At 37.1% G+C, this 27,637-nt stretch overlaps 1 protein-coding gene and 1 long non-coding RNA gene across 3 annotated transcripts in view; one reads left to right on the top strand and one right to left on the bottom strand.

Annotated features, from left to right (window-relative positions):
- LOC103149866 (synaptosomal-associated protein 25-A-like) overlaps positions 1-27,637 on the top strand; it is a 34,927-nt gene continuing 7,290 nt past the window's right edge. The window contains exons 1-4 of one of the 2 annotated variants that reach the window (XM_007569221.2): positions 1-130; positions 15,758-15,863; positions 16,786-16,827; positions 22,523-22,571. In XM_007569221.2, coding sequence (XP_007569283.1) covers positions 15,792-15,863; positions 16,786-16,827; positions 22,523-22,571 — 163 coding nt within the window. In that variant the 5' untranslated portion in view covers positions 1-130; positions 15,758-15,791. The remainder of the gene's footprint in view (positions 131-15,757; positions 15,864-16,785; positions 16,828-22,522; positions 22,572-27,637) is intronic. The other variant, XM_007569220.2, reaches the window with a different exon arrangement.
- Positions 6,723-27,633, bottom strand: LOC107838305 (uncharacterized). Its single transcript, XR_001664372.1, has 4 exons — positions 27,047-27,633; positions 25,171-26,592; positions 22,836-24,845; positions 6,723-6,733 (listed from the first exon to the last, which is right to left on the bottom strand). It is a non-coding gene; the product is annotated as an uncharacterized LOC107838305 (long non-coding RNA).

Raw genomic sequence — 27,637 nt, 5'->3', positions numbered from 1 at the left:
GGGGGCAGGGTAGTGTGTTTCCACCGAGGTTAGTCCTTTAAACCGAGCTTTGGAGCGGACAGACATTTTCATCCTGTCCACACTCACAGCAAAACAACAAGGGAAAGACGAGAGAAAGAAAGTTAAGCGGGTAAGTTTGACTCCGTCCTTTTTGCCCCTCTTAATTTTGACATTTAAATATAACCGCACCGATAAAAGTTTAAAGAAGTATTCATAGATGCGCGCTTCATAAGTTCCCCAGTAGCTGCTTGTTTAAGAGAAGGATATGTGAATTGTTGTGACAATTAATCTTTTTCGTGAGTAATGCCGCTTCTTAAGATCTCTCCGAGATTTCTTTTTATTTCTTTTAAATTTGTTTACAGAAATCTGATTTAGTGACGCCCTAAAGGACAAATTATGATATCGCTCCTTTACTGCTGTGGATCTTTTGCTTAATCCCACTTTCTGTGTGAAATTCATTGGGACTGCCTGTCTGTTGCGAGGATTGTATAGAGGTGGGGAAAGTGGATCTGGTTCAGCACCCTGGACAGCTCCGAAGTGCCCAGCTCAACTACAGGCTGCGCTGACGCGCTACAGTTAGTCAGAAAACACGCACAGAGGTACTTCACCTATGAGGTTTCCTCCAGTTAATGAAGAAAATCAGTATCCCTCTAATTTCTGGTGTAAATCATGAAAGAAAAATATATCGGTTAAACAAAAAAAATTGCCATAAGATAGCGAGTTGTCGCTTGACATGTACCGTAATTGCATGTTTTGAGTTGTTTTTAAAGGTTGCGTCATGAATGAGAAAGAGATGTTAGGGAAATGTTATTTCCCAATGATTTGTCAGTTTTGTCAGATTTAGATTAAAACGGGACAATAATTATATGTCAGCATGTGCAGCATGCATTCACAAAGGTCTTTAGCTTCGTTGCGGTGTTTGTTCGGTTATCAGGTTTTAGCTGCTATGCGTTCAAGCCCTGCTTGCCATCAAGTGCCATTTGGCCACTTGGATGAAGTTTCACTGTTTGTCACCACATCTGATTCAGATCTCAAGATCCAACAGCTCATGGAGAGTGGTGAGGACAAAAGAAAGAAAAAAAAAAAAATCTGATGAAAATATGGGCTAATCGCAATCAATGTCATCAATATTCACAAGTATTAGGTAAACTGATGTCATGTTTTACCTAATGTCATGCAACACTGCAAATAATTTTGAATAATTAGCAGAATGTGCCTTTGATTTATTTGTTTCTACAACATTTACTGAGAGTATATGATAAACAATTGACACTATTCTTTTTTTGTGGTGAAATGTGTGATGTTTGTTGATGTCACTTTATTTTTAAAGCAACCTTTTTGATGATAATTAGAGATTGGTTCAATTCCAATCCATTCTAAGAGTCAGATTCAAGTTCCTGAGTAAGCATGTTGTGAACAATAGAAATTAAATACTTTCTTTTTCCAGTAATAAACCTTCAGTGGCTGACAGAAGAAAATGCTGCACTTCTCCAAGAAAATTTTAATGGGGCAAAAAATATGGATTTAGTGACATCAGTATCTCCTGAGCCTCATCCAGGGTGGAAACAGCTAATCAGAGAACTGCTGAATTAGAATAGTACGTTTTGATTTATCCAGAAAAACCCCAGAACAGAACCTTTCTTATTTTATGGAGCTGTGATCAAGGTTGAAAAAGTAGAAGAAGCAAAACTGAAGCAGTGAATTAAGCAACATGATTCCCTAACTTATCATGGACAACAACTTTCTTTGAACATGGGTTCACCAGAGCTTCAGATAATCTTCAGCTGTAAGCAAGAACATCACAGATTTCCCTGGTTTGTTCCCGTTTCTTTCTGATGAAGACATGCAGTAGAAAGTTATCATCTCTGAAGCTGTGAAGTTATACAAGCACAGCTATGCTCAGCCTCACTCAGATAAACGCTGCCAATAGTTGTTCAGAACAACTTTAAACTTTTACTACTAAAAACAGCATGCTGGCCATCCCCGTTTCCTGTTCTGCGTCTGGACTCGCGGTAATGCCAGTGAGGATGTACGGCTCAGGCTGAGTGTTAAGCAGGTCAGCTGTGTATTCTGCCTTCATTTGGCAGCCTGGTGATGTTTGTAGCCAGGAGTAAACAAGTAGATATTTCAATTAGGACAGGAAATGAACACCCACACACAGAGTAAAGAAGGAGTCCGACTTACAACCAACAGAATAGTAACATTGATCAGCAATGCTCAGCTACGTTAACATACCAAAATAAACAGTTTCTTAATGTATAAAAAAAAGAACAGTCTGAAAGACTTTTGCTTTACTAATCCATTGAAAAATCTGCATCACATAAAAGAAGTAAAGACGATTGGCGGTTGAATTTCTGAGAACAAACTTGAATTTTTGCTCTGGGATTTTGTCACCTTCCGACACAACGAAAGATATTTTGCTAAAGGAAGTTACCAAATGACCCAGAGAATGTAGTAAGCCATTTGATGTTAATGAAAGTATTAATTGTAACCAAATAAGACTGGGTGATCAGTCCTCCTCTGGCCCAGTGAGACTGAGCCTCCAGAGGAGGAGGACTTCAGGAAACACCTGAGGAAACATGGATTCTATTAATAGACTAGAGAAAGACAAAAAAAATATTTAATCAAATCCTCATTGCAGATAAAATACAATCCCATAGCTGGAGTTATTTTTGGACAGAAAGTTAGAAGCATGGACTTATCGAGGATTTAAATAAGTCATCCAAACATAACGTTATGATAAATTGTGTATTCTGAGTTAGCAAAGCAACATAACTTATAAAATCATTCATATTTTTGGAGATTTTGAAGAGAGCTTAGAGGAGAACAGTCATTGTAGGCGACACATACAGTTTGACCTGCTCTGTACACCGTAGAATATTTTCAGTTGGATTGCCAATAACATTCCCAACATTTCAAGGAGAAGCTGTAACTTTTCATCGTATTCTTTCAATTTGAAATGTTGTGACGAAGAAGAAACCAGGCTGCACATAAAACCGGCTTCCTGGTGGGGAAATTGTACCTGCTGTCATCACACATAAGAACCCCTTTACTGCCACCTCTTCCTCCTCTCCCTCCTCCGTCACTCCACCAGAAAAAAAAGGTGATAAATTACCACCAGGCTCCAGTCCAGTACTGCTACATCTGTTAAAAATAAGCATTATGCACACAAGGACACGTTCTCCTGGCACCTTGGTGGATTGATCACATTTTCATGTTGCTCACCTGTGAGGTTCGAACATTTAAAGCTCATATTTGCAATGGTCGCAATGGATGGCCCAGTTTTTGTCAGAATAAATTTGCCAATCATTCGCCACACTTTTGTTTAATAATTTGAGGATTTCTTTTTCATATTTAAATGTTACGACACAGTGTTGCACACTGACCGTTGTTTTTGCATCTTTTTAGCTCTGTGTTGACATGTCTGTGCATTTGGTTGCTTGGACATTATTACAGTTCTTCTCAGTTGATCCTAAGCGTCAACAGGCAACACTGTGAAAATGCTTCTCACAATATTTGAGTGTTTCATGCGAGTAAAATTCATACATGAGGGATCCACACAATGCCCTCTGGTGAAAAGCCCTGCATGTTCTTCCATTTTCTTTCATTTCACACCTCTTGTACTTTGCGAGCTGAAGTGGCAGCTGTGTTCAGAGCTTTTTCTCTGTATCACCAACCCCTCTTTCTTTTCACACAGACACAAATCCTCCCCCCCCCTTCAATCACACACATGTACTCCAACTCTAATGCTCCCTCAGCCTGTAATTTCTAAGTTCCCTGAAATTGTGAGATGATCTCCTCTTATTGATCAGGATGAAGCGGCAGAGCAGAAGCAACCTGATTCCTTGCTTCTTGCTGTAGAAATGCTCCTGTGTTACCTTGAAGGCAAGGTTATTGGCGTCAGGGCAAGAAGAACAGGCAAATAATTCCCATTTGGGAAGACTGTATTAACCTGTTTTAGACAGAGATATGTCTATCATGAGAGAATCAGTGTTTGTAATGCATACAGTTGTGCTGATTAATGTGCATATTCAATATTTTTCAATAAATAGTGTAAAAAAAGTATTCTGCTTTTTACAATACTTTTTTTTAATCAAAGTCAGTTGCTTAATATTATCAAATAAATCTTAATATTAGATAAGAATAAACTTAACAAATACAAAAAGCAGTTATTACATTATAATTTCATAAATGGGGGGAAGAAGCGATTCTAACCAACTTTAATCCCATTGCATCCATCATACGATTCTGAGTAAAAGAACATCGTATTAACAGTCAAATATGGTGGTACACACACATAGACATTTGTTGTTTTTTTTTGTCACCTTCTGATCCGATAATTTGTCATAATTGATGAAATCATGAATTTTGTAATAAAACAACTGTAATGTTTTGGAGTGGCCTTGTCAAAATTCAGTTCTAAATGTTTAACACTGGAAAGCCCGGCAATGTTTCTGCAAAAATGATTAATGTGCATATTCATTATCCATGGAGCATGGAGTACATGCTCCATGGTACTTTAAGACTCTTTTTGCCAATTATTGTAAAAGCCAGATGACAATTTTTTTCCACTAAGCAAGTTTAAGCAGAAGTTAATTAGTTTTTTCATGCAGAGTCAGGTTGATATGGACACCTTCTTCCACCCATATAAAGGAAACTTCTCATCTTTTAGCCAAACTTAATTTATAACCGACTCAGAAAACGGCAAGCATTGAACAAATGCTACACATAAACATGTAAAAAGAGTAAAACAGAGAACAAAAATGTTACTGACATTTGTTTTGTCATCTGAAACATTTAATTGGTGCCAAGAAGAGTCACTTTTTCATTGCTCTGCCTCTCCCTTTCAAAAGACGGTGCATGCAGATATGGATAATTGACAACCATGTAAAGAACAGCATGTTGACGGGTGTCATCTTGAATGTGTGCATGCTATAGCAGAGAGCTGCAGGTCTGTTTGTGATTGAGCTAAAGTGACCAAGAGATGGTCACGGAAAAGGGAAAAATGTTTGATAGAACGTGAGCAGAGACTAAGAGAAAGAGTAGTTCATGGGTTATGCAAGTATTTTCATGCTTGTGTGTGTATTCTGTGTGACGACAGATTAATCCAGTGGGTTTTATCCTCTGTGAATGGGACAGTGGGACTTTGCCGTGATTATCCCTGCAGGCCTTGAATGATTGCTTTGAATCTCCTGTGCTTCCCACATTATCATGTTTGCCTGCCTGCACACAGTTCCGCCTTTCTGCTTTATAGGTAGCATGCTGACAGACTCACTTTAATTGACCAATCATGAAATTAAAGACAGAGGCTCTTAGTGGCAGCTAGAAATACTTGTTTTTGTCAAAAGATATGATTAGCCTTTTGAAAATCAATTAAAGTGCCAGAAGTTAAGGTTTTCATCTGGGTGATGACTCGTCTCTTCAGAACTGCCAGTTTCTTTAATCTGCTTGTCTTAATTATTGACTGTCTGTGGTAGCTTCCCGCCTGTCTCTCTTTTGGATTATATAACGAATAAATGCCGGAAATACAGTCTGCTCAAATGAGACAAAACATCGCTGACTGCTGGGAAACTGATATCTGTTTTTGTTTTAGGGTCTGTAACAGTGTTGAAACTCAAACCTGGCATTTTGGGAGTTTTCATTCAGTGGGAGAACCTGTATGTCTTTGTTGCTGAGTTGTTTTTCTAAAGCTTGAAAAAGAGAATGTTTTGTTTAATTTTATTTTCAAGTTTAAAAAAACAAAACAAAACAAAACTGTGCACTCCTGTTTTGGCATGTCTAAAAAAAAATCTTGAGAAAGTTTTTTTTTTTTTTTTTTTTTTACTAATGTAAGTTACTCCATATCTTATCTGTAATTTTCCACAGCAGATTTCTCTCTGTGTGTCCCTCCTGCCTCTCCATAGGGAACGCTTTAATTCAGGGAGGCCATATTGTCACAGCAGGCGCTGCTCTCAGCAGGAAATCGCCTTGTTCTTCTCACACTCAAACGTTGTGCTTAACCCGAGTGGAAATCAGGAAGTTTGATTTTGATACAGAGTAGTATTAAAATTAAACACTGCATATTAAAGTAGTTGGAAAAAATACTTAAATAAAATTTCTACAATTTTTAGAAACATTAGTTTGAGTTTTTTGCTCTGCACAGTAAAGTCAAAGTGGACAACCGGAAAAATGTGATGCATGTTTGTATAAGTCTACAGGACGCATGTAGTTTAATAGCTGCCGTTTCAAAACAGTGTTGTCCTAACAGACTGAAGCTATCACTTTTTGAGTTTTTCTTGACAATATTTGCAAACAACAAAAATAGTTTGTTTTTTTGGAAGCAAGGAAAAAGTGTACAAGCCTCTAACTACTCAGCTGACATGTAGTGTGCAGCAGCAGGTGAAGGAGGTGGAGTAATGGGTTACATGCTGCAATCGCTCCAGGATTTTCTCTAGCATCTCATGAAAAGGATTTTAAACTAGGATGGAAGTGAAATGGATCCAATAAAATGTTAATCTGTCTGTACGATGGGATTGTTTTGGACTGATCTGGAATATATATTTCTGGATGTGAATTAGTGACTTGTTTTGTCTTTCAAAGGGTTTTGTGATGTCCTTTAAGATAACACTTACTGTAAATTGGAGCTGGAGAAATAAACCCAATTTGACTTTATTAAAATACATGAACTATGAAATAAAAACAAGTTTAGAAATTGATACATTGACTGTGTTTTGAAGGAAATGTGTAAAAGTTGCTTCGCTGCTTTAACTTTTAATATTCCGGAGAGTAAAGATTGATCATGTCAGACTATTTAATGAACTCAAGAATGTTTTATTCATTGCATTCTTACAATTTTCTTTTGTTTTTTTTTAACATTTTTTCTGGCCATTTTGCTGTTTCAATAAGTCTGCCTGTTATATGAGTAAAAGAAGCTAGTCCGAGCTTTTCTGTCTATACGACTGGAGCTGTATAATATATCATCAGTGAGGCAGAAAGTGGTGGGTGAATGGTCTGAATAGTTTAGCCCTCAGGCTCTCCTCTTGTTCTCTGCCCGGGTCAGATCTTGGTATATTTACAGAGTATAGGTCAGTAGTGTGTTTGCTCTGGGGGTTTGGTTGTTATAATTAGAAAACTGCAACATATAATAACAATTTAGCCATAGAAAAAATGTTATGAACACTACGTCCCCTCTGTGTGAACCCAACTTGACATTGTAGCAACAACTGTGCAAGAAATCCTGGGATGATTTTACATGTGTAAATGAGGCATGTTAGCCTCTCTAGCCTCTCTGATGCATGGATAAAAAAATATATTGTTATAGTGTTGAACATGTTGGTGTTGTAACAAAGAGTAAGTGAAGTATGTGAAGTGTGTATTTGAATGGAGACAGTTATTGAGTTATATTCTGTGTGTGTTTATTTGGTTTGGACAATGTAATCAGTTTGAAGTAGGATTGATGGTGTAACCTACCAATGGCAATTTTGAAAATATATTATGATGGTAAAAGGAACGATATGTCTGTTTTTTTTTTTCTTTGTTTTTTTAAAAGATCAAAGTTGCTGTAATATAAGCATTTCATACAGCAATATCAGATACATGTGGTTGAAATTTTCTCAGAGATTGGGATCATCACTAGTTGTTTTTCACAAAGGTATTTAAGAGTTTTTAGTACTCAAAGTGATTTACTGCTGTTTATCTAACATGGAAATCTGGGAAATGGTGAAACTGTAAAATGTTGATGTTGGTTTATATGATGAAAATTATTCACACACCTTGAACATTTTCAATTTTTTTACATTATAACCATACGGTTTTTTGCTGTTTATCAGGATCAACCTAAAGTAGTGCTCAAAAGTAAAGAGGAGCTTTTAAGCTAAGAGACAAAGTAAAAGAAACCTCAAGCCTGGTTTGTGATAACACCAATCAAATGTTTCCATGTCATGGATGTCACTTTTCTATTTTTAGATTGTATAATCATTATATCAGCATATTTCTTTAACAATTCAGTACAAACCATCATACATGCACCATCAGAACAATTTGGAATAAACAAATCACTGCTAATGTTGGCTCAGTTTTATTTAAAAAATAATAAACCAAAAGACTCCTGTGTTGTGTTAAGTTGCTGGTCCCACCCAGTGTCTTTGTGCAGAGGCATTACCCTTCACAGAACCCTTGTTATTAATAGCCTGACATGGTGAGTCTGTGGACAATGTGACTTTCACTTAAGGGAACACAGAGGAGAAGTTAGGAAAAGCTGTCTATTCAATTTTACATTCACAGGTTGTCAGTTTTAATTCGTTACTGTACATTTTCTTTCCCATAAATTACGAGGTAATTGGCCTGCTGTACACACAGCAGGCCAAAGATTGTTCAAATAAATAATACAGTTGCTTCTTAAAACTTAAATACTACATTTATGTCTTATCCACTTCTTTTATTTCTCTTTCACGATGTCACAGCAAAGTTTCCCTTTTCACAAAGCCAGTTGCGTTAGTTCACTCTGTGCCATGCAATTGTGCTAGAAATAAATTTACATGCAGTTAGACTAAGAAAGCAGTACCAGAAAAAGCAAATACTAATTTCAACTCACGCCGTGCTTTCCGACTCATTTCTCTCTGCACCTGGAAAAGATCTGTAGAAACAGACAAGCATGAAGCAGCTTCCCTAAAAGTCACCAGATTTAGGTTAGCGCCTCTGTAGACCCATGAGAAACATGCAGCCAAACAACTGAAAACCTGACCTGGTTTCCGTCACTGTGAGATTCAGAGCAGCCACACTGTCCTGATGTCCCATTTCCTTCACAAACACTGTTTATCTGGGATGAACACGCTTCCTGATTGATAGCAGCCTTTTCATTGCAGAGGCGAGTCAGTTTATCATGACAGAATTACATTCTGCTTTAGCTAGGGATAATTAACATGGCTCCTTTCATCCTTCCAGTCCTGCATCCCTGCCGAGCTGCAGGTGGAGTCAGCTGCAGTTGCAGCTACTCTGTAGATCAATACGGATAAATACAGCTTGAAAATGATTTTTCGGAGGGTTTACAAAGAAAAGAATTCACAGTTTGCATTTTTTTTTTTCTAGTTATGTTGACGTGTGGAAACACTCTGAACGGTTTATGTTTGAAATAGAGTTCACATGATCCCAGTTAACAAGGGCCTGGTTATTTTCATCCAAACACTGACTCTTAACTGTGCAGCAGGAGCCGGACACAACTGATGTTTGTTTCACACCCGGCTGCAGACAGCAATGTGAAGTTAGACAGTTGTAACTTTTCTTAAAAAGTTTCAGAAATGTAAAAAAGGTAAATTAATAATAATAATAATAATAATAATAATAATAATAATAAATCATGTATCAGATAACACTATTTACGTACAAAAATTACTATAATTTATGCATTTCATTATGTCAACTAGCTGTAGTAACCGTAATTGCTTTATGGAAAAGACTTGAAACAATCTCTGGTTTCAGACAGTGATGCATTTCAGTAAAAAATCCATTTTTATTGTCCCTTGTTTATAGGCAATAAAATGGAGTTTAAAATGAATAAATCCATCAATTTAGAACATAGTTGAGGTTTTATCACACACTAGGACTGTAAGGCCATTTCAATGTGCCTTTCAACACACCTATTTAAGGGTAATTGTTTGCTTTGTCTGTTTACATGCTGGTCAACCAGGTTGGCAGGCTCAATCAATCCAACCTTTGCTTTGCTTTTAAGAGTCTTCTTAAAGATTCTGTGCATAACAAGCTGGTAGTAATAAAGTATTTGCCTGGCAGAGTCAGGTGTAAATAATAATGCATGTGAAAATGAACTCTTTTTACCCAAATTCACAAGGAGAGACAACAAAACTGCACGCTAAATTTGGAACTGTAGATGAGACTTTGATCTGAAATAAAACTACCACGGAATCGTTCTTTTGGCTCCTTGGCTCGTTTCTCTTCTCTATCAATTGTCTTTTTTTTTTTTCTTTTTTTTACTGAGGGGTTATATTTTTGTTCTGAAGACTGTTGCCAAACCAGTTTAAATTTTTCAGTTCTACAGCTTTTAGGATTAATGCTATTAATATTTCGATCAATAATTCATTGTTTGCCCTTTTAGTGTCTCTAGTGTCTCTTTTACTCTATCTGCTGTTGTGCTTGGGTTTGTTGCTCATCCCTGCTCCATATCTGGCCCAGTTTCCAAGAACAAGACAACACCAGCTGCGTTCAGCCACAAGTGGACTCACTTCTGTGCATATTTGTCAGATAGTGATGAAGAAACAGACTTTTATGTAAGTTAATAGAAAACATTTCAACTCAAGTCTTTCATAATATACAGTAATGCAGGCGACATATTTATAGACAGAAACGGCATGGAAAGCAGATGAAGAAGAGACAAGAAGGCAGGAGATAAAGTCAGGAGAGAGAGAGAGAGAGAAAGAGAGAGAGAACAGTGGAGACTAAATCCTCTTTCCCTGCTGACTTTAATCTCTCCATGGGCTGAGCCTGGCAGTACAGTCCTTCCAGCAGCTGTCATTCAAGACAAGTGATGGCTAGCAGGGCCCAGGTGGGGGATGGGGGCACTCGGACCCTGCTGTATGTCAGCTTTTACTGCAGATGTGTGTTTGGATGTGAAGCATGTGTAGCATGTTAAAGAGGAAGGGACTTTAAGATTCAAAAAATGATGTCAAAGGGATGGCAAAAGAAAATAACACTGTGAATCTGAAATTGAAATTTGAATAAGCTTCGTCAGAAATACTTGAAAATATGAAAACCTTATCCTTTTGCTGGCATTCTCTAATCTATCTTCTTACCAGTTTTGTCAGGAGTTAAAAGGTTATCGCGCCACTGGATTGCTATTTTGTTTGTAGCTCTTTATTCTGTGCTGAATAGTCATTTTATACTTTTTGCACTGTATTTTAAAGATAGTGTTTTAAATAAATCTACGTTGGTAATGTATTCTCTTTACTTTGTTTATTGTTTTGGATTCTCTTCACATTTTTAGATGTCAAAATGAACATATGGTGACTACAATGAAAAACCTACTTCTAACTAGGATTGCTGCAAACTACAGTCTTAAAGCAAATCATTATGAACTGCACAAGCTGTTTCACGACTAAAGGAGGATTTTAGTCAACTAAAAATTAGTAATGCAAATTTGTGCAAACTTGTAAAAGAAATATCCTTATTTTGGTTTTAATAAACTGAAGAATATAACTGAGAATGAAAACTGAAATCTGACTGGAAATGAGAAGAGCCTGTGCTGAGGGTGTGTGAGTTGACAGGAAGCGACGTAATGGCTAAGAGAAAATCAATCAGCATTGGATCAATAACAGCAGATCAGTGGGAGGATGCACACAGTGAGGAGCATCAGGAGATTGAGTATCTGAGAGAGCATGGTTAAAAAGAGATGACTAACAACTTGGTTTAGATTAAGCTGGACCTGAAACACGAGTGCATGTTTCACCAGATTTGACTAGTTTTGCGTGAATACAGTGATATGAGTCAGCAAAACTACCAGTAAATCATCGTTTACTACCACTTAGTTACCTTCCTCTGATAAATGTTTGGACTTGTTACTGTAATATTCTGCCTAGTGTGGTTTTACTGCTACAAGTGTAACAATGCAAAGGAAAATAATGTTACAATGAGAAACATTTACATCTACAGTCCAATAAGCTAATTCCATTACCATCACAGCATCATTACCCATAATGTGGTAATGAAGAGTTTCATTATTGCGTAATTAGAAAATGATATTGCTCAATGTTTGTCATAGCTTCTCTGGCATTCATAAGTACACAATATTTTTTTAAAATTTATTTCCATTGCATACATTTTATGCCAGCTATCATGTATTGGCAGAAATACAGGAAAATATCAAAGATAAAATATACTTATAGATACATATTGTTAGACCTTTAAAAAGCATGGCAACACAAGAATTTAAAAGACAACCCTACCCTTTGGGAACATCTAGGAATTAGATAAACATAAGAAGCAGCATATGCAGAATTGAATTGATCATAGTCTTATTATTATTTACATTAAAAGCAAACACCTTATTATCATAGCATTTACAAAAGTTCTTGTATTCAAGTCAAAACTTCAGGCAATGGTAAAAATACAAAGGCTGGATTAACAGCACCTTACAAATGACATTTCCTTTGTTTGAGCACATTAAATTGATCAATACTTAGTTAATACATAATAATTATTAAACGTGGTAGTAGGAGGAATGTGCCATATTCCCTTAAGAACATTAACATTAATATTAGCCAGTTCTTCTACTTGTAATTTCTTCAACTTGTTAAATTCCCATTTATAAATACAACATTTTCACAATAAAAAAACATTTTGCAATTAGATTATATAGAAACAGACAAAAATTTGCATGAGTTGGATTACTAAGCACTTCATGTTTGTTGTTGCAAACTTTATTGCTTGTAGTTTATTTTACTTTTGAAAATGTAGTTGTCTTATGAATTACTTTCCAATAATGTCATCCGGCACTTTAAGGTTGTCTGCAGCTCTGCTGGTGTTTACTTGGTATGGAAGATACAAATCTCCACTAAATCACTATAATTGGACACATGCATAAGAGTGATGCTCTTCATCTCATAATTGCAAGTTCATTTGTGGTGTAATAAAAAGCATCTGATCCTGCCAAACAGGCAGCAGTTTGTCAGATGAACTGTTAATCAGCCACCTATGAATCCTGCTCCTTATTACTCACCTGCTTCCTTGTGTGTTTTTAATCCGTTTCCCTCACCAAGTCAGCCTGTTGTTGCATAGCATTCACAGACACACGAAAGAGCCTCAGATATTAAAATAATGCATTAATTTGCTCATTTGTGTCTCTCTCCTGCTCAGCTTGTGGTTACCTTCAGTGCTGCTAATATACAAACTCGTTGTTAGAATTACATAAGCAGTCAAATAACTAGAAGGTAAAATGCCAACATAAATATTTCAGTGTTTTTCTTGCCAGCCTTTGCAGATAAAAACTGACATGTATCTATATATGAAGGGATGGAGCACGAATGTAGGAGAGGAGCACTTTAGGTGGGCTTTTTTTTTTTCCAACTCCCCCCTCCATCTTTCCTCCCCGTCACATGTTCAATTATTAACTGGTGTGACGACTCCACGGGGAAGGAGGAAAGAGTAATAAGGACAGGAGGCGAGACGGAGCAAGGAGATAGTTTATCAAACATCCAGCTGTGACTCTAACTGACCTTGTCTGCTCACCTCAGAGATCTACTGACTGACGGATAAACTTGGGCGATAAACCGGAAACTAACGCCCAGGTCTCAAAAACCTGCAAACTATCACAATTGGCAAGCCGCTTTCTCTGTTTGTCTCCCTAAAATGTGTTTACATAATTTTATGCAAATGGCATATTGCATCACAAAATGGTTCCCTTTTTAAATTTTGCCAAGTCTGGCTTTAAAAAAAAAAAAAAAAATCAACACATTCCCTGACAGACTCTGGAAAGCAGCCAACTCTTAGTCCCTTTTATACACTCTATTAGATCACATAAAGCTTTAATGAGTCCTGAGCTGCAAGCTGCTGGGTGGTTAAATTTAAATCAAGTGACACAGGAACAGAAAGTCTCTACTATGAGTTCAGCTATTGAAAATAAAATGCATTATACTCCCAAATGAGCTCTGATTGGAGCAGATCACATTATTTGTCTTGTTGAAGTCTTAATTATTGAGTGAGACGGATGCAGAGTGTGAGGCAGACTGGAATAGAGTTGGGTTCTTTTTCCTCCCCTCAGCCTTTGTTGCCTCCATTTTGAACTCCGTGTCCCTCCTTCAAACTAGAGAGTAACAAGCACATCCATTTTTCATGGCGTGCACCACCAATGAATCTGTGCATGGGTATGCACATGACTACAGTAAAAATAGACTCATGTCTCCGCTTAGCAGTCAATCCTCTTGACATTTTTTCTTGTTTGTTTTGATACTCTCCGGTCTGTATTCAATACCTTGTCAATTGTGTTCATTTTATGTTAAAACCCACATATCTATACTCACAGTTCATTTTTTACCTGCCTTATTTGATATTAAATATGGCTAAATGTTTTCTGCGTTATATCGGTTACGATAACCAAATTTATCTCTGTTTGCTCAATGCTAAAATATTAACGGAAAAATAGGAGCGGTCCCACATTTATCTCTTTGGACTAAACTAAACTGGTAATGACTGGAGAGTCATTTCCTGTGAGTCCTGTACGAACGTTGGCTAAAAGATCACATCACTCAGTGAAGGAGTCATTACTCTCAGTGCAATATAAAAAGACAGAGTAAAGTTTACAAATGCAACTAGAGATAAAGAGCTTAAGTTTTGGACACACATTGTGTTTGAGTCTAAACAACACTGTTACATTTCTGGGGGGGAGAAGAAGAAGTGTGAAAATCATCCCAGTGGTCTAAAACTTCAGAAAACTATTATGAAAATTCCTTGGCTGGAAACCTAAAACATTTGACCAGAAGTCACACAGTTTAAAAAGCAAATCTACCGAAAACTGAGGATATATGTAGACTTCTGAATTTGAAAGAAAGGGCTAAAAATAATTTTGGTAATATTTACTGAACTTAATCAGGAAAGGTCTATTTTTATTTAAAGTCAGATAGGGAGAAAAAACTGCTTTGGATCCTTTTAATTCTTTCTTCTTCTGTATGTAGCACAAGGTTGCAGCGTATTGCTGTGTGCTGAGCCCTGATGTCTGGAAGAGGGTTACACAGTGAAATATTTATATTGTCAGCATTTCACTTCAAGGTTCAAAACTTAATTTTCTCACTTAAATGTTTGCCTGAGGGACACTTTGTAAAGACAAATTGGTACAAATTGTGTGTATCTGAAAGTTTAAACTATATATATATATATATATATATATATATATATATATATATATATATATATATATATATATATATATATAATCCCATTTGTTGTTTTTATTTAGACTGTCATCAGTTGAGTTGGAGCATGCTTGTAGTTCAGGCTTATTTGTATTTATCTGCACTGTTAGATTGACATGCTTAATTAGAATTTCTTTATAGAATAAGTGGAGCAGATTTTAATATTTCTTTAATAATTCAAATTTTAGGTTGGCTCCTGCTTTGCTCGATACCTAAACAGTAATTCATTGTTAAATGTTTGTCCAGTTGTTAACCTACATGGACACCTACTGAAAGTAGAGCTAGAACTGTTGAGAAACACAGTGGGAGCATCTGTTGACAGGAAAAATATTAGTTATGCTCTCCACAAAGAATGGCAAGAAGAAATCCATTAATGAAAGAAAGACAAAATAAGGTGTCTGTGCAGTTCAGGTCACATGTTTAAGTATTTAACAAATATCTGTGAATGCTACAAACCATCTCTGTGTCTAAATAATTGTAATTCAGCTTCACAGTGTAAATGTCGTGACATTACCATGCACTGACTGTCCCCTAGGTGTAACATGGTGGTAGAAGTATCATGCTATGGGGATGCTTTTGTTCAATAGTGACAGATAAGATGTTCAGTGAAAAATGGATGAAGCTAAATGAAGAGCAAAAATCTCATTCTATAAATATCCAAACCTAAGAAATCAACTACTAACAAATCAACTACTAACTAAAGGGCTATTTCAAAGCCCTTTAAAGAAACATAAATAATGGTAATCTGAATGAAAGCAGAGCAATACAAAGCAAAATGTCTTCCCCTCCTGCTTAGCCGTGATCAAGACAATAGTAACATTTCTCCTTTTCTCTCTCTCTCTCTCTCTCTCTCTCTCTCTCTCCAGTGTCTTTTAATTGAAGTGAAGTTCAACAGTCGTCATGGCAGATGAAGCGGACATGCGCAATGAGCTGGCCGACTTGCAGACACGTGCAGACCAGATCGCTGATGAGGTACATTTTCAAAACACATAAGCCAAGTTATTTAAGGACACACAATTGTATTTTTCCCAATTTTAGAATAACATACCTAACAATGTGTGCTGTAGTTTCTGGCAGCTACAGAAAACAAATAAATCAGAATGAACGACGTAACAGCGTAACAGCGTGGAAGAATAGCACAGGGGACAGACAGAACACAGAATGTGAGGCTAAATATGGTCTGCACTGAAAAGAGCATTGCTTTGTGACATGCCAATTATAATTTGACATTTCAAAATGACCTGTTCTTGTAAGGACACACAAATGTACTGCCAAAGCTCCCAGACTTTCAGACACAGTACCTTCAACAGTTTCTTCTTTCAGCAGTTGGTTCTGAAAGTCTCTGTTCTTCTCGACTGTAAATCGTTGTAGGTGGGATTAGGGGGAACTTTGGCCTCTTTAATGAGCTGAGTGGAGCTCAGGAAGAACAGATAATTCAGTGCATCAGAATAATAGGATGGCTCAAACGGCCTCATTAAAAATTCATGAGGAGATAATGCAGGGGCCAAAAGGCGGCCATGGATGGAGTTTAAAAAGTTAGAGAGGCAGAAGAAGAAAAACTAGACGAGAAAAATTTTGAACGAAAAGAGGGAGCAGGGCTTAGGAATCCCTTTAAGAAATGAATGACTTTGGAGAAGGTTTTTAAGGATTAGTAAACAAAAGGCAGAAATCTCATAATTAATGAGTGTAAGGACAGAAAATAACCTGTGTTAATTACATTACAGGATATCTGTCCACATCATTTGTTTTCTGTTCTCCAGCTTATTACCAATGACTCCTTGAGAATTTGTTTTCTACAGAAAGTCATTGAGATGTCCCTGTGACATGCATTGCAGATCGTGCACTGTATCTGCTTTTTGTGCACTCTCAGTTGATTTGTTTTCTCTATTTACAGTCCCTGGAGAGCACTCGGCGTATGCTGTCTCTGGTCGAGGAGGTGAGTCCAATCACTCAATCACATGCTTTTTTGTTAGCATTTACTAAACCACGTAATGAGCAGTTGTGACATTTTCATTTCTGTCTTTTGCAAGTGTAGCAAGCAAGGTCGTATATTCGAAGCATTCTTTCAACCTCAAATTTTTATTTGTAATCTGCAACTATACAATAATTTCACAAATTTCACATTGAACCTGATGTTTTGTGTGCATCTAAAAATGTGTGAATATTTGCAATATAAGATAAAGAGATTAATCACTTCTTTGCAGGGAAAAAAAAAATTAAACAAACTACTTGATCGAGCTCATCTCGCTTTAAGAGGAAGAAGATGATGTAATAAAAAAAGGCAAAGCTAACAATAGCGCAAAGGTTAAAGCAGTTCTAGTTTTCAGGGTTAGTTTTGTGTTAGGATTAAGGCTTTGCTTATGTCAGAACCAAAGCGAAGAAATGCTAATGGATTTTATTATTGTGAAGAAAGTTTCATTTGTTAGCAACTCTCTCTGTCTCTCAGTTTGATGGGCAGCTTTTAATTAACAGCTTGATAGATTGATGTGCTATTTTTGTGAAACCCAAGATGAGTATACAATATACAGTTTCAAACACATCCTGGTAAATTATATCATTGTTCTTTCTGATAAAACCTACAATTAAATATCTCCTCCTATTTTCTTTCTATAATCATTCAGTCTTACATGTTGGACTTCTTTTTTCTGAGGCTTCTTCAGATAATCTGACTCCAGCCTCTGGACAAGCTGATATATTTTAATGAGACAAAACAGGGGATGGAGTAAGGTCTGCAGCTGACCTGAACTGTTTTCATCTCCACAGATAAGACTTTTCATTGACTGGATGAATATCTGACTTTTAATGTAAATGCCAGGGGAATGCCACTTAGTTGTTCCAATCATCTCTAAAATGTCCTGAGATTGGTCTGTGTTTCTTAGTGTTGATATAAACATCGGTGAACATTTTGAGTTTACAGCATTCAGTATTTTATACATCTGTCGCAGAGTGATTCAGCTGATGGCTTTCCCACGTCCATGGTACTCTGGGTTACCCTTAAGCACTTCCTCGTACACTGTGACCGCTGCGCAGAGTGAAGCTTATGTTAATTGAATAACCGATCAGAGCAGTGAAAACACACTTGTTCTGTTTCTCGTCTCAAATCTGTTCGCTTAGGCCCGACCAGGTTTGGTTTTAATCCAAACTGTTCCTACATGAAATATGTTTAAAAAATATTATGCTGTGGTTTCATGGAGTCCTGCTGAGGAACAGCAACCAGCTTGCTAAGTCTTTTCCAATCCTTCAAACTTTAAGGTTTAACTTGTTAGATAAAGTTAATGGATCGCATTCATCTCTGGGTTTTCTGCTCAGAGCTCAGCACTCTCTCTGTCATGAGAAGATTAACCTGTTTGTGAGCGCCACAAGTGCTGGAAAGCAGATTTTGTAACCTTTGAACCAAGATGGCTTCCTGAGTGGTAAGGAGAAACCGGAGGTTCTTGAAGGCCTTGTTTTGATGGTGGTGAGGTCTTAGAAGTTGAGACTGATTGTTTACAGGATGTTTTCCAAGCTGTTAGATAATATAGTACACATGTTAACATAAAATACAATGATCAACATAGGTTTATATACAAAATACTCTCCAGTTTTATATACTTTAATCAGTGTATTAAGCAAATGGGTCTCTCTTGACATTTATGCTAATCCAATAGTCATGCTATGTCAGAAGTCTGGTTTGAAAAAATAAATTTAAAAAGTGTTTCCTAAAAAGTGTCAAAATGTGCTGAGCTTTTTATTTAATTTAAAAAATACTATAAAGTGTTTATGAAAACTGTTATCTTTACCGGAGGACTGCAGTGACCATAAATGAAAGAAAAAGAAAAAGAAAACGGATGAAATGTGAAGAAACGGGTATAGGACGGATATTAATAAGGAGAACGAGACCGAGGCACACAGCAAACGGGCTGAAAATGAAATGAGAGGAGGATGCTGAGAAAGATACAGAAAGGTATATGAGGATATTAAGCTTCCACAGCCTCTGAAACACTCATTGTAAAACTTTCCAAAGAAAAAAATTCTACCTAGGTTGGTGGATGAAGAACGTTGAAGATGAGTCTAACAGCCGAGTACTGGGCCAGCAGCAGCAGGTGTCTGGGGCCCACATATTTGTTATTTTTATGTTCAAAACTTACAAGCGTGTATCAGTGGAGGTGTTTTAAGTTGTCGGGCTTCTGTGAAGATAACCAACACACAGCTATCTATAATTATTACATCATATCCCCTCCTCTGACCAAGCTCTTGACCCCAGCTGGGTGAGAATGAAATTATTTAAATGGATGCTCTGTGCCTCCTTTGTTTTGCTGTGTTTTCCTGATTGCATTGCCTGTGCCATTTGCTAGAACAGTTTGAGTCTTGTTTTGAGGATGAAGACATTGCAAGAAAGGTGCTGGTCACCTTGCCTCTTCACCAATTTGGGTACAACCGTTTGAACCAACATCTAGCCATCTCACAAAGGGATTAGGCTGAGGAGTTAGAGACTTACCCCAAATTTAGCATGCCTTAGATCACAGGTAAGGAGTCACTCCTCTTTTGTGATCAAAACAACTCTGACCACTAGAGTTATAGATGTGATGTAATTTCTTTAATCTCACAATGACATTACAGATTATGCTCATAGAGTGACGTAGTGAGTGGCAGAAAGACACCAGACAACAGTTGTGGACTTCTTTTTGGCAAACTTAAGACAAGACAGATCATTTTATCTCTTCTCATTTGCAGTCCTAATATCTAGGATGTTTACTGAGGAATTGCTTAAGGCACAACATTTGTTAGTGCTACAGTTAATATCGTTGTCTTACAATAAAAAAAAATAAAAATAAAAAAGTCTTGGGTCTGAGTCTGAGCCAGGGAGTTCAAAGTCTGGCTTCTTAGTGTGGTCCAAAAACCAACATGTCAATTTGAAATCTCTAAATTGCATAGTCAAAAAAAAAAAAAAAAAAGAATCTATTTTACAAGAATCTATTTTAATTCAAAGACGACAGAAACCACAATAAATCCCAAAGGATCTTTATATAAGTTGTGGTTTCTGCCATCTTTGGATTGATCTAATCTTCCACAGACACCCATTAAACTGACTGGATGAAGTGGCTGTGATGAGCCTGATAAACACCTTAGACAGCTTTTAATGTGAAAATAGCCGAGGGCTGCTGTGGAGCTTTTGTGGAGCCACTTTCATTTAAGATGTATGTGTCCCAGAAAGAATTTCAGTAAAACAAAATAAGCAATATTATTGTCTGTTACACGGAGTGGACATCTGTGTAATAGATGAATACATCCACTTTATGTGAACAAAGGGACTTTGGTTTTGTGCCCTCTTATCAGGAAAATAGATCAGTTTATTTGATTTTTTTTTTTTTTAAATATGGAGACCAAGACCAAGCATTGCTATGAGAAGCGAAGGAAAAATATATTTCTACTATAGTCATGAAAAGCACCTTTCATGTGTATATTCTTAGATGATTATTTTGGGAAGACTGCTTAACAAGACCAGGTGATTCACTGTAAGGTGTGAAAAACCTGACTGCGTATATGTGTGAGCATGTGTGTGTGTTTTGCTGGCTGTACATGGAAGAGTGAAGTCACCTCACATTATGCCAGCTGGCATAGTCTGATATCCTGTCCTGTAGTTTTGAAATCTCAACCTGTCTGTGATTTCCCATGATTCCCTCTGGGTAAACAAGCAGCTCTCTCATCTAAAATTATTGACCTGCACATTTTGGCAGAGCTGAACACCCAAAAGCGTTAATTTGATCACAATGCACTCAACAAACCATTTCTTTCTTTCTTTTTTTTTTTTTGAAATTACATTTTCAGTCTTCCCGAAATAAAAATCTGTCACCACAACCAGCATTTATTTCACTCATTCCAATCTAAGGCAGGCATTTGTTTCAGTCAGTTTGTGTGGCATAAATATATGAGACACGTCTGTGCCTGTGTGACATCTACAACTGTTCTAAGAAGGTCACTGCACATTTTGATCAAAATTAACTCATGCATGAACAGAATGGCCTCTGGACTTTAATATCTGTTGTGAAACAGAACCCTGGAGAGTGCAAAACTGTTGTTTAGTCACATGCACACAGCGGTTAGCATAGTTATTGTACGCTCATTGAAGTGTGATATTAGATAATGAAGCTCCTGCTGAGAGAAACAACAACACATGCACATGTTGCGAGTACATGTGTTATTATACTTCAGATCGTGCCAGCTTTCTAAGTCACACCAGAATGTTCTATTACAACAGCGGTGCATTTGACTCTCTGGGAATGAAACAGACAAAACATTTACCTTTCGATGACAAGGTTCTTCCCAGGAATCTGTGCAAGAAAATGCAGGAATACATTTGTGCAATGTTTTTCCTATTTTTAATGTCCAAGCAGCTTTATACTTTTATTTTAACCAAAGGTTTTGGTTAAAATGTTGCACATTTTAAACAAGCAAAGTTGAAATACAAAAAAAAATCCTTTAATTGTCAGACTACCAATGTTGAAAACTTGGAAGTGGACTTAACTTAGCTCAAAATTGAAGGACCCACTTGGCAAAGGCAGGGTAAGTTTATTGTTTCAGTACAGTTGAGCCTGTAAATGAAAGTGCTTTACAGAAAAATAATGATACACGCATAAGGACAGTTAGATTAGAAACAAGAATTACATCAATGCAGAAACAGAAAAATTGAAGCTGAAGCATCAGAACAAACAAATCAGAAAAACAATTCAGACCTTTTCAGGTTCATCTTTTCACAAAAAGATGTTTAGATCAGTCATCTAAGGACCAGTGAGATGTGATCTATTTTCCTACTGTTGCCCAGAACTCTGGGAGCAGCATGTTGCATTCAAATTTTATTTATGGAGACATAGTTAAACTATACTACAATCACCTACAATTTTGAAAATAAGCTCACACAAAACTGCTTTCAAGGAAACTTTTTATTCAGGCAATGTTTTTAAGATGACAGTAAGTCTGTGTCTTTTGTAAACCCACACTCTATTAACTGGTAATTAGAAGGACACAAAAATATATAAGTTTGTTAAATTTTCTAATCATTATTATCTGATTTTGGTGAATCTTGTTGGTATTATAATACCAGGGATCCAAGAACAAAGCCTTGAGAAACTCCACATTTGATCTTTTTGCCATTCTGTTGTTTCTTTGATTAAAAGTGTGACATAAACAAGTTCCAATTTTTTTTTTATAAGACCTGTTTATTGGAAAGACTTTTCATAAAACAAACAATAAAATACAATGCAATATCAAATGTTCACATTGAAAAAAATAATAACCAAATATCCCTAAAATCACAAGAAGCTATTTACATTTGTGTGACAATACAAATCATGAGTAAAGGAACATAGATTTCAACATAAAATTTAATCAGCTTTAGTCTCAACATAAGATAGTCCTCACCATTTTTAGAAAAGGTGCAATGTCAGGACGTGTTTTCAATCAAGGTGTTTTTGCAGGATCAGCTTTTTAAATGTGATTTCAAATTGTAATCTGAGTAGATTTTGCTGTCCTGATATTTCAGCTCCATTCTGCTTGGTTTGCCTGTACTCATCTTTCACTTTTATTCCTCTTTTTTCCCTCCGTCTCTTTTCCTTGATGCCCCCTCTTCATTTCTCTGTCTACCCACCTGTCAGAGTAAAGATGCCGGCATCAGGACTCTGGTCATGTTGGACGAGCAGGGAGGTAAGTTCAAAAGGAGAGTTTGCTGAACACCGCTATTTTTTTATCCAGCTTTCCCTGCTCCTGATTAGCTCTTGCTGCCTGTAGGACCATTGAAACGCTAGAATATGAGACACATTTAAATTATTTTATGTCTTATTCAGTCAATGTCTGGAACACTAACATTCACCAGAGTCTGCACTAATACGGCTAACAAGATTATACTCTATATTGTTGTGGAGCTAGTTCTCTGCTTTGCCTCATCCTGCATTCAATCAGACAAAATACTGTAAAAATCAGTGATCATAGCCGATGCATTTAGAGTCATTTTTAACCCACAAAGCCAGATTTGTAACATCTAAGAATTTTTTTTCTTTTTTTTTTTTACATATGTCACATCGGAAACCTCTCAGGTTTTTAGCAAGTCTATATTACAACCATGTAATGTGGAGGATCAGTTTTTGGGAACTTGACCCATTTCAGGGAATATTAGCCAGTAAATCTCGTCTTCCATTGCACAGATCTTAACTGACTGAAGATTATATTCTATAAATATGTCTGTTTAATATTAACAATTGATAAGAAGTATTAGAGCACAGTTATGTCAGCTGTTTTAACATCCAAACATTGCGCAAATGAATGTGTAAAAATATATTCATTTCTAAATGCAATGTGCCATTTGTGCAGTCATCCACTAGCAATGAGCACAGATGGACCAGCCTGTTAAATTGATAATCAGGATCACTTTTCAATAATAAAACAGTTTCACTTCTTTGTGCTAAAATATTAGGAATAGGTTAAAATGTGTGCTCAGCAGCAGATAGAAAACAAAGTAATCTATCCGTTTGCTGAAGAGAGCAAGGTGATCCGCTGTGGATGGTTTGTCAGAAAAACTGATTATGTGTGTTTCAACCACAACTCCCTGCACTTCAGGCTTGAAGGACACATGGACAGTCAGTCAGAGGGTAATGCTATGGGATGAATGTTGAATAAATTCTCAAAGAAAAGGAGATTTTGTGCTTTCTTGATGTGTCTCAAAAGTAAAATATTTTTTTGTCAGGAATGAAACATTATTGTTTTGGCTATGAGAAGAATAATGCTACTATTAACTGTGGCTGTTTTTGACAAAAAGTTACTACCAAACAATGCAAAGTCCTGTTTTAGTCTAAAACCTTTGTGTTAGACAACAAAGGACAGAGGTTTCCATTACAGAAAAGGGACAAACACTAAGAAAATGACCTAACTTTGAAATGAGCATATTGATTTTTAAAGACTTGAATAGAAAGAGTACATTTCTCACTAAAAGTCATACCGATATATATGAAAGACATGTATGTTTGCAGGGTGTTTGGTTTTTGCTGTGTCCCTGACAGAGCAACCTAATTGGCCTGTCAAAACAACAGATAGCCTGTTATCCTCCTCTCTGATGTTTTCCTGCCTCTCTGAGGAACTGCTGCTACAGTGCACAGCTAACCGCTGTTATCACAGGACACCAATCAATTCTCAGACTTAATTTCCTCCGCCCCCAAGCTAATGTCCCCTATACCTGATCCCTATCTCCCTCTCAATCTATCTTCCTCGTCTTTTCTCCACTTCATGCTGTTTTCAGTGTTTGTTTTCTTTCTTGGATCTCTGCTCTTCTCCTCTTTGTTGGTTTTTTGTTTTTTTTTTGTTTTACGTTTATCTTTATGTGATTGTGTCTGCAGTAATGGTGTGACTATTCCCACAATCTCCCGTCTTTGACAGAGGCTGTTGGAGGCCCTGTCTGATTTGACCCATTATTTACTTCCTGTTACATGAAAAAAAAAAAAAAAGCCTGTAAAAGCTTGCCAGGCATGTCATCATTAATACAGCCTTGCTTGGCTTTAAACAGGGGTGTGACTAATCCCTTTGCCCTTTACACACAAGGCTGTATGCACGCATGAAGCTCACACATAGGAGGAAATATGTCACTCCTTCCAGTCATCTATTACCTGTGGTGGAGGTGTCACAGACGTTAATGAGCCCCTGCATGCTTGGCACGACGGCCTACATTTCAACAAGACTGACAGCTGATGGATTATGGTTCTGGCTTAGATATTGTTCTGTAACTCCAAATTTTACGTGTTCTCACAAACTGCAATGATGCCCAATAAAAACAGCTGCTTTTATGGAATCTATAATGTCGTCTTGCTAATTACAAAGACAACGCATTGCTTTTATTAAATGTTTATATTTGCTGTCTATGGTGAGAATGAGAAAAATATGCATTTTTGTTCTCTTTGTTATTTGGAGGTAGGTAGTAACTAGTTATATATACTTTAGTAACTTTCTGAGAAAAAAAAATTGCTTCTAGGAGTAGTTTTATTACACCATTCTCTTTAGTTTTACTTTCACTTTATTCTACTGTTAGCGATGTGTTGTACCTTGCACAAGTATTCAGTACCTTAAAACCTTTTCTTGTTTCACTATATTGCAGTAATAAGCTTCAACGTGTACGTCAATACTTATATGAAGAAAACATAGCTTTTCTTGCTCTGTAAATGCATTTATTACATTTATCAAGTCAGTAGACCAAATTAAAATATGCAACTTAGGTCCAGATTCAAAGAACAGTTATTCTTTTTTTCTGTGGAAATGAAACTAAGTGATATTTCCTGTATTACATGAGGCGCAATCAACACCCAAACCTCTTTTTTGTTGAGGACCAAATGGTCTCCTCTACTTGATGGTAATTATTATAGACTCTAAAAAACGAGATCATATCTGAGAGTAGAGAGTAAAGAGCTGAGGAAGTGTTTGTTTTGACCGATTGACGGGTTTTATTTATTTATTCATTTTTAGAAAGTGGTGTTGTTGTTCTTGATACTGCTAAATGCACACAATTTATTGAAAAAGTAATCATGACTCGTGAACCTTTTTACAATCATCGTTCAGTAGGAGATCAGTCTTTTGGAGCCTCCAACAGGTTTTCTGTACAGTATTTAACTCTATCTTCCCATCAGTTGTGCCCATCTTCTCTGTCCTTGTTGCAGAAAAGCATCTCCAGAGAATGATACAGCCACCACCATGTTTCACTGTGGATTTAGTATGTTCAGGGTGGAGTCTGGAGTGCACCCTTAGCTTCATTTCCTTCATTGCCTTTTGAATGTAGTGTAGTTGAGCACCTTGTTCTACATGTTTGCTGTGTCCAATAAATGACTTGCAGCAAACTGCAGAGGGGAGATTCTTCCTGATTTTTCCCCCCCAACCATTTCTTTCTTATCACCACTGTTCCATTAAGACCCTTTGTGTAGTGCAAAACTCATACTTGCACCTTCACTGTACTGCAATTAGATATTACTGATGGCATAGCTATTCTTAACAGTGTACAACAGTGTAGTGATAAAATTATGACTGTATGTAGTCTTATAAGAGGCTATTTATACCTATATTGTTTGTGTGGGTTTCAATTTTATAATAAGGTTGTGCCTGATTTTTGTGCATTAGTTAAGAGCGGTGCCTGTCTTCAGCTACTCCAGAGTAACTGGTCTCTTAAATGACTCTAGTTAATACCCTCCTTGCTAGGCTTGTCAGTGTAGGTGGTGAGATGTCAAGTTTGCACTTGTGCCATGCTTTTAATAGTTTTGAGTGACAGGTCAAGCAGTGCTCCTTGAGATGTTCAAAGCTTGAGATGCTGTTTAATAACCCAAATCTGCTTTAAGCTTCTCCACAACTTTATCACTGACAGCCGTTGTGTTCTTCCTCGTCATCATGAAGATGTTTTTTTCACTAACCTTTTCAAACAACCCTACGAGACCTTCACATCAGATCAGCTGTATCTTTGCTGAGACTAAATTATACACAGGTAGACAATATTTGCTAGTTAAGTGACTCCACTGTACTTTTATATAAGGGTGAAAGATTAAAAGAGGATGTATGCATGCACCAGTCACCCTCCTCAGATTTTTATTTGTGAGAAACCTTATAATTTATCTTCCACCCCACAATAAAGCACTACATTATGGTGGCCTGTCGCATAAAAGACAAATAAAATACAGTTAAGGTTGCAGCTGTGGAGGAAGTTCTAGTGCAGTGGTTCGAACCCCCCAGTTTCATATGCGCATTCACCGAACACCTCCCTCCCCCGGCCCACCCCACCGACACAGAAAATAATTTGCAGTGTTCTGATTTATTAATGCAATTATATTAGTTGTATTACCTCCCCCACCCCACTGGAGCAGTACCAACCCCGAAAAGATGTGACTAAGGAGCAGATTTAGACTATAGAATTTGGTAAAAACTGAGCTTTACTGAAGTAATTAAAGACACAAGTTCAAATCCATGCTGAGAGTGGAACTCCTTCCCGCAACACTGATTGGCCAAGCAATGTAACGTGATCCTCTGGAGCAAGTGATGGCAAAGCGGGGCATCATCACGACTTTACACAGTGTGTCTTTACCTCTGCGACAGAGGCTCCGCCGAACCCCTGAGACCGACTCATCGAACATCTGGGGTTCGATCGAACCCAGGTTAAGAACCACTGTTCTAGTGGTATGAATAGATAGTTTATATAAGAAGCTACTTGTTACATTTTGCTCTGGCTCAGTTAAATGCTCTTTTTGTTTTTTTTTATCTTCTTGAGATCTTATTTCACACTCTTCAGCTGTAAAGGTTTACTTCATTGGGTCAGTCATAAATTCCTCCTCATCTCTCCCTCTCTTGTCTTCTACTTGAGCTATGTTTGATGAGCAGCAGCAGTGAAGCAGAGGAAGTGGCAGAATAACCGTCTTTATGTTCGGATGCAGCTCTGGATGAGGCACTCGGTTGCTGCCACTCAGATTAAATACTCTGTGAAAATCAAAATGTCCTTCAAAATGGAGGTAGGATGGAAAACAGAAGCTGATGCAATCACAAACAATCCAAGAGACAAAGTTGCATGGAAAGTGAAAGACGATGCCGCTGGAGTTCGTCTGGTTTCAATCCACTGCACAAGCGTTAATATGAGGCTCTCTCAGTCCTTGCTGCCCGCTTTGCCATCTGCATTTAGCCTCTTGCCCTGTAGCGTAGAGCGCCAACTAAACACAAACCAGTCAGCTTCATTTCACTGCTCTCATGCCTTTGTCCTCACC

The sequence above is a fragment of the Poecilia formosa genome, unplaced genomic scaffold, assembly GCF_000485575.1.
Source record: "Poecilia formosa unplaced genomic scaffold, Poecilia_formosa-5.1.2 Scaffold238, whole genome shotgun sequence".
Lineage (NCBI taxonomy): Eukaryota > Metazoa > Chordata > Actinopteri > Cyprinodontiformes > Poeciliidae > Poecilia > Poecilia formosa.
Note: the sequence above shows the minus strand (reverse complement) of the source record. Positions and strands in the feature narration are given on the sequence as shown.